Genomic DNA, 14916 nt, shown 5'->3' on the forward strand with positions numbered 1-14916 from the left:
TGCATCTGCTGATCTAACTCAAGAAAAAGAATGAGGACTAAATGGATAAAAGATATACGCTAGCTCAAACAGAAGTTAGGGCTTGAGACAGGAATTGCACTGCAATTCTATGGCTGGTGTTATTCAGGAGATCAGACTACATGATCATAATGGTCTCTTCTGGCCTTAGAATCTAGGACTCTAGGATTAGGACAGTTAAACATAGTGGAGAAGAGAAGACAGACTGTTGCCAAGACATCAGGAAACCAAAGGAGAAGGCTGTTTGTGAAAACAGCACACTGCAAGACCTGCACATTGTCACGACAATGGCAAGCAAGGATGGGCTAGTAAAAAAATCATGATAATTTTGGAAGACTGAGCAAAAGCAGAAGAAAGTGGATATTATTCAACTGAAAGGAGAATTATACAAACAGCTTTAGTGGCAAATCATAACCTATTTCATGTTGTACAAATATCATAACCAGCATTCCAGAAGCTGTGACATGTGAGAAAGTGATTTAAAATAGCCATGATGGTTTAAAATTAGGCCTCCTCAAGCTCTTTCCTTCTTCCCAAACTCAACAGATCACAAGCAACTGTGGGAACAGGATGAAAACTAAAATAATGGTTTGACTATGTAGGAGTCTTCCAACCGGACTCCCACAAAAGCAGTCAGGGCTACCATGCAACCACCAAAGATATATAAGAATTGCCAAGCTCCCACATGTGCTCAGCTGGAAACATTAATCTGTTATTGAAAAATGATATCCCTCTGATTCTATAATTACTTGTAGTGAACACTAGACCCTGTGCAACCCCATTGCTTTAAAAGCAAATTAGTCCTTAAAAATTTTTTTCTAGGCAATCTATCTTCAGTTATATTCATTCAACGACACATTTAGATTTGAAATAGTAGCATTATTGCAATATTATTGTAGCATTTCATATTTACTTAATGCTATCAATTTTAACCAGGAGAATAATTTAAGTTTTCCAAAAAAGACTAGTGTGTTTACAGCCTTATTTCTAAATTAGAGCCATTCCACTTGATGTGATAAATTTTACCTTCTCTTTTGGGGTGGGAGAATGCATGTTTCTCAGCATAAGCCTTTTCCCTAATGATTTTTAATACATAATCATTTTCTATTTCACTAGCATGCATAGTAGTACAAACTTTAAATGGAAAGGTCTAAAACAGTTAAGAACGGTCAGGTTTTAGCGCTCCATAAAATATTCAGGTGATCTCTGCATTAACTTTTATCTCTAAAACTTCACCCCGGGAGTGTTTTGACTAAGTAAAGAAAAATACAAATGAGTTGGTAGGAAAACCAAATCAGTCATTACATTAAAAACTCTGAACGTAACTGTTGACTGCAAACTAGCATTCTGAGGGATTACCACCCAGAAAAGTCTCATCTCTGAAGATAAACAAAACATGAATCTGGCTCCAGAATACACTATATCAACATCAAGCAGCATTAAACATTTAACTGGCTGAAAAAGCATTAAATTCATTCATCTAATAACAGACCCACTACTAAATAAAGAGCAACTAATAGGCACAACCTAATACCAATTCCCTCCATACACCCAAAAATTTAATCCCAGTTTACCACACAATTCCCATTTAAAAAAAAAAAATTAAAAAGGCAGACTCCTCTAGTGGAATTTGTTGCTATAAATACTGATCTTTCATGAAGAGCAGTAATTTCACAGAACTATTACCTTGTCCAGGTCTTGGAGTTGCAGATGCTCCAGCAGATGGTAGTTCAACCTCCTGTCAATTATAGTAATATTATAAAAGTGTAGCATCGAGAAAACATTTTTATAATAAATTAGTATTGATACCAGATTCCTACCTTTGCCTTCTTAGATTCTGGATCAAACCTTTCAAGAATTAATTTAGCAGTCTTATAAGTTTCCTTTTCCATTACTTCTTCAAGCTAGAAACAAAGGTTTCACAGGTCAAGACAGACTTCTTTTAAAAAAAAGATTTCAAATGTTTATTTTTCTATTTACAAGCAGCACATTAAAATTTGCAAGAGTGTAAAGCTTAGTCCAACCAAGCATTACTGTGCTCAGCCACTTTGATTTACTCTATTCAAAGGAAACAAAATCTAGTTTTAAAAAATTGTTTCTAACTTCTAACTTGTACTCAATAGCTTTATTGCAAAGAAACACCAAATATTGCTAATTGTTTACATATAATGAGGAGAATAATTACATGCACCAACTTCAATAATGGAATGTGCAAAAATCTATCAGCTATCATTATTGGAAGTTATTAGACATGACAAGCAAATGACAGGCAATTCCTCAGATTTATTTCCTCATAGCACTTAATGCTATTAATTTAAAGAAGGTCATTAGCCAACTGCTTTACAGAATAAAGTCTCTGTGCCAATTAACTGCTGTCAGCATTGATTTTAGATTATTTATTAGCAGAAGCAATTAGCTTGCTGCAAATGCTGTGAAAACTCACTAACTGGGAGAACAGCCATGGAATTTGCTCAAGTGACTTTAAAGACTAAACTCTATCTTTACGGTTACGTTCAAACTGCTTTTCAGAAACAACTGAACATGTTAAGAATTTAAATAAAAATTTACTGAGTATTATGCATACTTTAGGGAGCATAATTAAAACACTTCATTATACAGCATTTTATTTACAATGCACTCAAGTGGCTTTATAGCTAATACATGGGCTTAATTAAAAAAGTAATCACTAGTAAAGTATCTTTTTAGCAGTTAATAGCCAACATCAGAAGAAGCTGAACTTTAGAACACAGATACACATAGTTAAGACAAATGGCTAATATGTATAGTGAATATAATGTATTTTACAGGGTCTTAGACGGATCTTATTCCTCAGATATTCCAGTATCAAATAATATTTTGTTTAGAGTACTATAGTTTCATATTATGTTTGGCTGCTGGTGTGAACAGTTGGTAACTTAAAAGGTCAGTGACCACAAAATTAAAGTTCTGTCAAACAGTCATTTATCGCTGCTAAGAAATAAATTTACTGAGACTTCAAGACCACTAGTTTGTAGAGGGTTGGATGGATGCAATTTTCATTTCTCACCTGCAGATTAGTGATAATAGCTTACCAACTATAATAGTGCCTTCTTATCCAGATAGATCCCAGAACATGTGTAAATAAAATTTACTTCATTCACAATGGAAATGCAGCATCTGTTTAACAGCTCACAGCAACACTCGCAATGGTTTAAGGCAGGAAATGAAATATTATCCAGATTGTACATTAAGCACGACTGAAACCACTAAATGATTAGAGAAATAAAAAGCAATTCTCTAAACTGAAATTTGAGCAGGATATTGGGGTTAGCCTACCATCCTTGCAAAAAGCGCAATGGAGCTTTAGTATGAGATCAGAAATAAGGATTTAGAATACACATCCCTCAATAATATTTCTCAGGAGAAGGGGAGGCCAGAAGGGAAATCTCAATGTGGATGAAAGATTTGGGAAAGGAGGCTTGGGAAGGAGCCAGTTATGGTGACATACCACTTTATGAAGGCAAATGAAGGAGCACCTTGGTCAACCTCTGGCTCCTCCCCCAACTCAGAAGCCCTGAAACTGGGCTAATTACTTGTTCCTTTTCATGCTACTGGAGAGCAGTTAAAAGATGGGTGTCATGTTTTCATTGATCTTTGATAGCCACACAAGAGAAGAGGAAACTGAAGGCAAGTAGCCAGCACCACACAAAGGCCTTTAGAAAGGTCTCTGTGCACCTCCATTTTCCTCCAGCAGATAACCTTAGGAGAGGCTCCACAACTGTTTCAGCTCTCCTGTAAAACTGAGCCAGCCATGAAAGCTAGTATACACTAACACTATCCCATCACCAAGGGAAAGTAACACTCTCCCATTATGCCCCTCTGCTTTCCTTTGGGGAACAATAGGGGTCGGTCTGAGCGGTGGTGAAGAAACAGCACAGACTCTTCATGCCATCAAAGGGTTATAGTAGCCTTTTTCACTCAGATCTCTTGCTGGGAGCACTGCCACTGCAGCTTTAGATTGCCTTCAGTTTCTTGATTCTACAGCCACAAAAATAATATGGGAGCAATGAAAGCCTATCCCTGATCCCCCCTCAGCATCAGCAAGGCACTGACAGATAAGCAGCCTTGCTCCAAAGCATCACAGGCCTATAGTTAGCATGAAATATCTGCTTAGTGAAGTTTTTACATGGTTCCAGTAGACTACAAACCTGGTAGTCCACTTTCAGTTCAAGGCTCTATTAAACTATTTTTATGGACAAAGGAGGATTCCCCATTCAAATGATCTGATGCTTTTTTCTTACAGCCTGTTAATGACAATCTGCCAAATAAAATAAATTCTATATCATTTTAAGATTAGACTCTCACCTAGTTATCCTGTGTATTGTGTCTGAAATGTATTGTCTGCATAAACTGACTGCAAGCCCTCTAGATATGAAGTGTAGTGCTAAACAGTGCTAAAATAAATGAAGTATTGCAGAGGATCTTGGAAGAAGTCAGTTACATTTAAGGATACAACGAAAATTGTTGTTGTTAGAGGTCAAACCTAATAGCTTTTATTTCTTGATTTCTCTATACTCTATACACTTTCCATTAGTAATGGCCCCAGATCCTAGCAGGACCCAGCATCATGAAAGGCAGCTGCTCTTCATCTTAAAGAGCACGCACATGTAGTTCTACGTTCTCCACACCTCCCTTTCAATGTAACAAGACATCTGGAGAGGCTACAATAGGTCACAGGTTCTATTTTCAACAATATAGCTATTACATCCACTTCATCTCCTTTTCTGTTAGATGCAATCAATGGTGTCACCAAGGTATCAGTGTCTACCAAAGATTAGCACATGGACAGACTGCAACTAACTCAAAGTGACCCATGCAAGAATGAAGCAATGGGTGAAGTGAAGCACTTCAAAGAGCTAGCCAAGCCATTGACCTCTCTTCCATAGGGCATCTTCACCTTCCATTCATCAAGGTAGTAGAGTCAGGTTCCTCCTGATCATCCACATGGCAACTCATTGGTGAGAAATCTCATTCACCTGCAGCTTTTAAGGAAACGCTATCTATTTCTTTCTTATAAGAATTAAGCCAAAGATATACTCTACATTTAGGTTAGATTACTGTAATTAAGTGCGTTTAGGACTGAAGGTGTTGACTACATGGAAAATCCAATTTGTATAAAATGCAACAGCCCAACTTCTCAGTAACCAGAGTCACAAAAATAATTGAAATCTCTCTGCACCTTGATACCACCCTACAAACAGTGGTTTTCAAACTAGCTCATCATGGTAAGCATATCTTAAAGAGATGGTCTTAAGGACTACAATCTCGCCGATTCATAATTTCATGGATGGTCTGCTTTCCAATTGGCAACCAACAGAATTTCTGTAGCAACTACATCAATTGCATATTTGGAAAAGTATCATCATCAATGCATTTTAAGCTTCTTTTAAATTTGATTTATCAGCTAAAAATTTGGAGAACCAGCAGCACACCATGCCAATAGCTAACATTCCATTCCACCACAAATGGTCCAAGTAGTTCAACTGGAGAACTAAAAGAATCCGATGTTCACTGAGCTGCAAGATTAATTCACATCTTTTATATAAAATGTATGAGTTAATATAGCAATCCTTTATTTAAAATAGGAACTAAAATGCATACATTAGGCCACAACAGTCTGTACTCTGAGTAGATCACAATGAGCTAACAGTAAAGTGAACAAATCTAGCCCTTTTTTGTGGACATTCCATCAAAAAGCAGACAAACGCCTCCAATTCATTCATTTGGAATTAAAATGCATTTTTTGTTAATTTTACTCTACAACATTAAATGTGAACACTCTGTACTCTATGAGACGTATTGTCTAAGATGGTCTCACCCTCCCTTCCGGTTCATGCAAAACTTTGCTGCTGTATTGTCCATGAGAACATGAAGATTCTGACCCTTGATGTGAAAGAAAAGAGTTTAACAGGCCATAGACCGCAACTCCTGCACATTTGTGTGAAGACCCAAATCTTGTTGGGCTCACAGACCTTGACTTCATAAATTTTCTAGGTGAGCTCCCCAACCTAGAAAAGAAGCATCTGTAACAAGAGTCACTGTGGGTAAGGGAGGGGCAAAGGAATTGTCTGGGTCCATCCACCAGTCCAAGGAGGCTAGCATTCCTGCAAGGACTCAAAGCAGAATGTCCAATGGTTGACGATTCAGGGAGTAGAGAGACCTTAACTAGTCCTGCAATTTCCTGAGATGAAGTCTGGCACGCCAAACCACATATGGCCCAGCAGTCTGTGGCAATTTCTCACTCTTGTAAGCGGATGGGCTTTGAGGTCTATGGAAAACTTATCATTATCGCAAAGCTGGCCTGAAGTAAGAGCACCCTGACTACCACAGAATCCAGAATCACCCCTATAATTCTATTCTCTGAACAGAATATTTACCTGTCCTTGTTTATCCACATATCCTGAACACGTAAGAGATACCATATTTTGGAGAGACAGACTTCTACTTGGAGCATGGATCGACCTCACACAAGGCAGTGATCCAGGTAAGGAAACACTTGTACACCTGCTTTCCTTAGGAATGTAGCCACTGCCACCACACATTTTATAAATACTCTCAGGGTCATAGACAGGCCAAAGGGCAAGACCAAAAACTGATAATGGGCCTTGTTGACCAGATATCTTAGCAACCTACTGTGGCGTTGATAGTTAGCCACACAGAAACATGCGTCCTTCAAGTCGAGGCTAGCATACCAGTTGCCATGATCAGGGGCGGAGAGGATGATTATGGATGCCAGGGTGACCGTGCAAAACCTTATTTTCTTTATATATTTGTTCAGATTTTGCAGGTCTAAAATGGGCCTGAGATCTCCTTTAGCCTTTGGGATCAGGAAGTAACATGAATAGAAACCTTCTCGGAGAAGAGGGGGAGCCTCTTCTATAGTTCTCAAATGGAGAAGAGACTGGACCTCCTAGAGAACAACCTTGGGAGAGTGAACCCTGAAAATAGGAAGGAAGGAAGGAAGGAAGGAGAACATGGAAATAAACTACAGAGTATCTGTATGGAAGGAAGATGGGAAGGAGAACCTGGAAATAAACTACAGAGTATTTCTGTTCCACAATACATCGGATCCATTGATCTGTGGGACTCAGCAAATAGGAAATGGGACAACCCCTTGGAAAAAAACAGGGAAGGGAGATACTGCAACGATATGATCTGGTACTCTGTCCTCAACAAGGCAGTCAAAAAAACCCAGACTGCATCAAAGAGCCCACCACAGAAAAAAACTGAGGCAGTGTAGGTCTCCTCCTGCAGTTTCTTCCCCCTTTTTTGGGGTGGTCAGGCTGCCTAAGGGGGAAGAGTGGGTATCTCTGGAGAGACTTAAGGCAGAATTGTTTTCGTTTAGGGAACAGCATGTAAATTCCCAACAATTTCAAAGTGGCCCTTGATTCTTTGAGACTTTGCAGCATCTCATTCAACAGCCTGCCGCATCCCCGATCCCCCTCCCGCCCTCTAAACCCCTCGGTCCCAGCCCGGAGCACCCTCCTGCACCCCCAAACCTATCATCCCTGGCCCCATCCAAAAGCCTGCACCCCCAGCTGGAGCCCTCACCCCCCCATACCCCAACCATCCGCCCCAGCCCTGATCCCCCTCCAGCCCTCCAAACCCCTCGGTCCCAGCCTGGAGTACCCTTCTGCACCCCAAACCCCTCATCACCAGCCCCACCCCAGAACCCGCACCCCCAGCCGGAACCCTCACTCCCCCTCCCACCCCCAATTTTGTGAACACTCATGGCCTGCCATACAATTTCCATACCCTGATGTGGCCCTCAGACCAAAAAGTTTGCCCACCCATCCTAGATCATCTGCTAGACCTCTTGAGGTATACCCAAATGTTTGAAGCCACGAACATCTGCACAAAGTTACTGAGGATGCCGTAACTCTGACTGCCGAACCTGAAGCAGCCTGCATAGAGGTCCTAGCCACCAGTTTGCTCTCTTATAAGGAGGTCTTGCCTGGCATCCTCTGGCAATTTGTCCGAGAACTTCACTACATTACCCCAGAGGAATAAGTCATACCTTCCCAGTAAGGCTTGCTGGTTAGAAAAACAAAATTGTAGGCTAGCTGGGAAATAAATCTTTCTATCAGAAAGGTCTAGTCTCTTTGCACCCTTCTCCCTTGGGGTAGAAGAAAGCTATCCTTGATGCACTCTTTCATATACTTTTGAGACAATCAAGGAACCTGGGAGGGATTGATATAAAAATGCTCTCAGCCTTGAGAAGGCACATAGTACCTTCCAGGAGCGCCAGAAAAGGTAGGGCCGGGGAGCCATGACCCCATCTCTTTTAAAAGTGGGAGGACTATGCCCTCCCACTCTTTACCAGCCACAAGGGCAAGCAACAGGGGAAGGAGGTAGAGAGGAGTGAGCGTGGGGGGAGGCCTTGGGGCGGCACAAGGAAGGGGTCTCGGGGAAGCGGGCAGCAGTGGCCCTTCCACTTTTAGGGAGCTTCCACTGCTCATGGTCCTTCTTTCAGATATCTTGGCTGTCAGAGGCAGAGAGAGAGGATGCTATTTTCCACAAGGCTCTTATAGGCTCCAGGATGGCCTCATTGATGGGGGAGCCACTCTAGAAGGCCCTGTTGAACCCCGAACATCCATGAGGCTATACAAATTCTCAACAGGGATATCAAGAGAATTAACTATTCTCTTTGAAAGGACTTCGTAAGCCCTGCAGTCATCTTGGACAGGTGAGGTGTCTCTAAGAGCCACAATCTCATCTGGCAATGACAAGGACGAAAGAAAGGAGGCAGAGACTGATCCTCCTGCAGCATAGTGGATGGACGTTCCAAAGGTTGCAGGTCTTGAGGGTTTTGCTCAGTACTAACGTCCTCCTCCTGGACCTTGTAGGGGTGCCTAGAAGCAGGGAGCATGCTCACAGGTTTCAGTAGGCCATGGGTGTGACATAGGACCACAACCATAAGTACTCCAAAGATATCTTTCTCTGGAGTGTCTCTGTACCTCTGGTGGGCACCAAGAACAAAACACACTTGATGAAGGACAAAGAGTGCCGTCATCTGTCTTGGGAGCAAGGGACACAAGAGCCTCCTCAGACTTCACGAAAGACAGTGAGTCAGCTGACAATTGATCTGTCCCACATATTATCATCAATATTAAAAAATTAAGCATGATTTTACCCTTCTAATATTCACTATGAAGTAAAAGGTTACTCTTTAGAGGAGTAAGCATTCCAGAAGTAAAGTATGGCCAAAAATACTATTTTTTCACACTTAACAAAAATATTAAAGTATAATTAGTTAAATATAAACAGAGTATAATTTGAACCATGATTTGCTAACTCTTGTTAAGGAGCTATTTGAATGTAGAGGTGAAAAACAAGTTAGACGCTATTTACATGCTGTGAGGACATAAAAGGGTACATATTTAGTGAATTGGGGTGATAGCTCAGTTAACAGAAACCCCTCCTTGAATTTCTTGGGTTCACAAGGGAGACAGCAGTTTAGTAGTTAGAGCAGACTGATTAGTCAGAGTTAGTTCTTATTCCCAGAGTTCCATGTGACCTTTGTCATCACAATTTGTGTTTCATTTTCCTGTCCTTAGAGCTAAGGGGTTGAGACTGAATGACTGTATAACACTCATACCCTTGGAAGAAAGAAGTCATAGAAACATAAAATATCAATCAACAATACTTTCCCAGTTACACTAGGCTCTTCCAATTCAACTTTTAAATTATATTTATTCACACTAGGCCAATTTTCTTGACTAACTACATGCATAATCTTTAGAAATCTCTCCTTTCTACCATTAAGAATCAATTTCTATACTGGCTGCAGAACATTTGTCTTGTCACAGACTTCAACCTTAAAGAAACGTTGCTTGTTTGCCGAAATGCCCAGATTTCAGTTGTTTTCCACATACCCACCATTCCACCCTCATTCTTGTGTCTCAGTAGCATCCATTCCCTTATCCAAGGTCTCCTTCAACAAAAGCCAGACTCTTCACTACAGATCCAGATTCTAAACTTCTTGCACTGAATAGACTACTCCTATTTTAAATTTGTTGTTGTACCTTCATCATAATAAAGTGAGTAAAACAGTACACTAATCAAAATTCAGCCTCACTAGTCCTTTTACTGTACTAGAATTTAAGACTACTTTTGCTTCCAGGAAGTCAAGCAGCTTTACTGACATTCAGAAAGTTTTAGAGTGAAAATAAGTGTTCAGAAACTCTCCTGTTATTTGTTTGTATCTACTAGCACTTGTTTGGACAGTCCACTTGTAATGTAATCTTCCTGAGGGGAGATTTAAAAAAAAACGTAACGGGCAGTCGCATCTAAGCCATTCTGAAGAAAAAAAGTGAACTCCCCTTTCTTCCACCACCACTCTAATTGAATGGGTCCCCTACTAGTGTCAGTTTACAGATACAGATCTCTAAATATGCAAAGGAGGAGAATTAGATGTGATTTCACTAGGATATTGGGACAGTTACCTCTAACTTGTTTATTTTATTTCAATTTAACCCCCACATCAGTAAAAAGGAAAACAGAGTGGAAGATGAGTAAGGTCACCTTTCCCTGTAATGGACAGGTACTGCTATCTGCTTTATGCTGTTTCCCTCCAAACAATTGACTGTCTTACAGATATCACTGGAGGAGGCATGAGTCCAAAACACACTTTTGGAGATCTTGCCTTAATACAGCATGCTAGTGACATGTCCTGAAACATTTAGGCTTCTTAGATAATTGATTTCTAAGTAGGAAAGAATAAAAATATGGATTATTTGGCCCTCCTTCTGTCCATCATAAAGTGATATAATGCAGAAAGTTTTAGGATAATCTGTTTCAAACAAATATTCACAGCTTTTGCAGTTTCATTTCCATATTTGGTTGAATTAAGCTACCAAACAGTAAGGAAGCATTTTTGTAAGGACACTATTGTAGTTATGGCTGATGCACATATGGAGAAAAGATTCGGGGCTTCTAGTTCTGCCACCCGCTTGGCTGCTGTCATATCAAATCAGACCACATTAGAAGAATTCAAATAGTAGAGAGCAACTGAAAAAAAGAGGGTCACCTCACATGTTTAAGATTAGAGAAGTACTGCTGAGACAGCATCTCCATACCTTGGACATAAAGTCCACAGGAGCAAAGAGATTCTAAGTAACTTGGAGAGAAAAATATATGAGGACCAAATTATGAAGGGAGTCTAGTGTCTTGGGTGACAGTCTCTTTCCAAAGCCAAATGATTAGCACTTAAGTGTATGCTTGATAGCACAATGTAGAAGAATGAAGTGTAATCTTTGCATAAGTGAACAACGATCTTCCTTATCATACTGAAAATCAGAATGGAATGGTTCCCAACATTGCACCATTATAATGAAAGAAAGAATTCTTAAAGCCCAAGAACTCTTTCAACTCAAAATCCAGGCTACTAAGATTAAGTGTTGATCCAGGTGAAGCAAAGTACTTGCGAGTGCCAGTTTCAGACTTATTTGGAAGTGTTGTTTGAAGAGCTACATAAAAGAAGTGGATGAGCTCAGAGAGGGAGAGGCTGATAGGATAGACAAAAAATATGAAGTATGGAAGAGAGATTTTGGAGAAGAGGGAATGAAAGGAAGGAGATAGAGAACACTGCAGGGAGAAAGGAGGAAAAGAAGAAACTGTCAAGGCAATGCAGGAAAAGATACACTATAATCTATTACAGAAAAGAAAAAATAGAACAAAGCCAGAAAGGGAGATAAGGTAACAAAAGTTACATTTTATTTTTAACCTCAAGCAAACAAAGTTAATTGACGATATTACAATTAAATACAATTGTGTACTGTATTTTTAAATTATTGGGGTGTGATTTTAGTGACACAGCAGCACAGATATTTTTCACCTTGACTAGTCGGTTTAGTCCTCATGCCAGTGGGCTTCAGGTAAATTTTTCAATCCCTGATTAACTAGGATCAGATTGTAGATCCAACAGTCCCAAGATCATTGGCTTGATGGGATGTCCAAATAAACTAAAGTGAGATTGATTTTCAAATGCAAGAATCAATTTTGGTTATTTTTGGTGAGGGACAAGACCTCAAATTATGTATTATAAACACACCACAAAAAGATAGGGTGAGAAAGAAAGGAAACTATGTTCTATAGTCAATCTCAGTTAGCAGAGCTGTAGAGAGAATGTTTAACAAGATATAATGGATAGATTTGAAAAAAATTTACTCACTATTTTTTTCTTTTGGGATTTTAGCTCTTCTAATGCTTCACCTAAAAAAAACCCCAAGATTTAGGTTAGTTTTTATATTAAAAATGTAATTGAAATATATTTCAGCATAGATTAACTGAATATTTCTCTCACTTGTGAGAGCCAAACAATATTTTCCATTCACTGGCCCCAAGTAATCCCAGTACATTAGCAAATCCTTCTTGTGCTTAGTTTATTTTCATGTAAGAGTTTTAAATAAGCCACCTAAACCTATTGGCAGTTTCAAGTTTTAATTATAAAGCCTTTTGAAGCACCACTTAATTAAACGAACTAGTACAGCACAAGTCCTGTTTTGACCTATATTAAAATTGGTGCAACAATAGCAATATTTGTTTAAATATGCTGATTCAGTTGACTTTACAGAAAACATTTTAGATTCCCAGATTCACATGTTTAATACAGTTTCTACAGTGCTGTTGTAGCTGTGTTGGTCCTAGGATATTAAAGAGATGAGGGTGGTGAGGTAATATCTTTTATTGGACCAACTTCTGTTAGTAAGAGGGATAAACTTTCGAGAGTGCCCAGAGCTCTTCTTCAGATCTGTGAAATGTACTCAGAGTGTCACAGCTAAATAGGAGGTGGAAAAGACTATTTAGAATAAGGAGTTAACACATATTTCGAGGGACCATTCACGGTGAAGTGGCCCATTAACAACTCTCCAGTCTTGGGGGTTAGGGGATTACAAATTGTTGTAATAAGCCATAAATCCAGCATCTCTATTCAGTCCATGATTTTTAGTGTTTAGCAAAATTTGTCTCTCTCACCATTTGGTCCAATAAAAGATATTACCTCACCCAACCTGTGTCTCTAATATATTTTATGCAAGTCTCATGCAGGCTAGTTGCAAATACTAGACCATTTCCAAACTTACCAATGAGATATATATATCTCATCCTGACAGCATTTCCAAAATATAACAAAACTACCAGAAGATCATCTCACTACTACAGAATAGAAGGGACAGCGTTACAGCCAGTAGGCATAACATCTAACCTTTATCTCTAAAAGAAAAAAAATTAAGTCAAATGCATGTGGGATTTTTCCTGAAAGTCAATTCTAGTAGTTCAGTACTTATGGAAAACTTCCTGTAATAAGCCGGTGTCTGCAAAGTAAGGGAATGAATTCCCTTGATACTACCAATTCTCTGCTACTTCCTTTATAGGTCAACAAGACATTCTAACAAGCAGAAAAATATAACTGTATTTACAGTTAATTTTTCCTCCCTTAGTGTTATTTAACAGCTGAATCCAGCTTCCTCGGTACAGCTCATTTTGTGGGCTCAAAATTTATTTTGTCAGCATCAGTTTTTCACAAAGATAGTACATAACTGAGAAAAGGCTATGGTGAAGAAGAAACTAAAATTATGGGATTACATAACCATTATTTAGGCCATCACAAATTCATAAAAGAAGAAGTCTGGAATAATTTTGCATTATCTATGAATTGTTAGTCAAAATTTTAAAAAAGGGTTTACATTAGTGTTTGTGTTCTCAGACAACATTGCAATTCTTGCTGATTTAGTAGGCTTCTTTCATCACAGCAAGGATATTTTATTTGTTAATTTATAACATGCACCAAAATGTATAAATTGGGCATACGTCCATAATTTAAAATAATTTATACAAAGAGACAGCTATCACCAATCCAGTTACCTCGTCCTCAGAAAAGAGCAATAGGGTATGGTGCAAGGCCTAGAGACCCACTGTTGTTGGGCCAGCGGGGAGAAGTAGTTTCCAGAGTCATAGAGCCCCATATGATTAAATATTAAGGCCGCTTGCTCACACACTGTGACACTGACAGACTAGTGAACTGGTGTGTGACTAGGGTGACCAGATGTCCCGATTTTATAGGGACAGTCCCAATATTTAGGGCTTTTTTCTTATATGGGCACCTATTTCCCCTGTCCCGATTTTTCACACTTTCTATCTGGTCACCCTATGTGTGATCCATAACAACTTAACAGGAGGCACTGAAATGGTAAACAGGGCCATTCCTTGTAGATAGTTAATAAAGCCATGTTAAGCAGACTTGAATCTTTAACATTTTTGCCTGTATTGTTAGAGAATCAAGAATAGATACTATTTGTCTGTGTTTACCTATATCTTGTTAGAAGTTTAACAATGTGATCTAATTAGTTTGTAGATGCTAAAATCCTGTTTCTATCTTTTAATGATTCATTACTGTATTCTACTGAATCAAAGACTAAAGATGTAACGTATTGTAGGAACTAAATGTTATTTACTTCGTCTTCAGCTTACATTGTCTATGCTATAATGAACTGCCTTGATAGCTTGAATGGTTAATTGCCTTATGTCAATTAATACAAACTAGTTACCTATGTATGTATAGGAAGCATACGATTAGCTTCAAAGCAACAATATACCTTACCTAGTCTTCATCCAAGGAAGGCCCTTCTGTGACGATCGCTGTCAAGAGGCTATAAGCCTGCTAAAGAACTATAAAGGAAGCTTCGGGCCTGATCCTTTTTATCTCACATCTGCTTAAACATTTGACAGGGAAAGTCTAAGCCACAAGACTGAGGCCTCCAGGTTTACTCTGGGTTCACCCTGGAATTCTCACAAAAGGAGTTCAACAAACTCGGCACCTGGATGTCTATTGGACTATAACCTTTTACATTGATTTCAGAA

The 14916-nt window shown here is 39.1% G+C and overlaps 1 protein-coding gene across 3 annotated transcripts in view; it reads right to left on the minus strand.

Annotated features, from left to right (window-relative positions):
- Positions 1 to 14916, minus strand: part of LNPK (lunapark, ER junction formation factor) — an 86779-nt gene that overhangs the window by 52201 nt on the left and 19662 nt on the right. For all 3 annotated transcript variants that reach the window (XM_048869257.2, XM_048869258.2, XM_048869256.2), the window contains exons 6-8: positions 12230 to 12270; positions 1839 to 1922; positions 1705 to 1756 (exon numbers count right to left, since the gene is read on the minus strand). In XM_048869257.2, the coding sequence (XP_048725214.1) occupies positions 1705 to 1756; positions 1839 to 1922; positions 12230 to 12270 (177 nt within the window). The remainder of the gene's footprint in view (positions 1 to 1704; positions 1757 to 1838; positions 1923 to 12229; positions 12271 to 14916) is intronic.

The sequence above is a fragment of the Caretta caretta genome, chromosome 11, assembly GCF_965140235.1.
Source record: "Caretta caretta isolate rCarCar2 chromosome 11, rCarCar1.hap1, whole genome shotgun sequence".
NCBI lineage: Eukaryota > Metazoa > Chordata > Testudines > Cheloniidae > Caretta > Caretta caretta.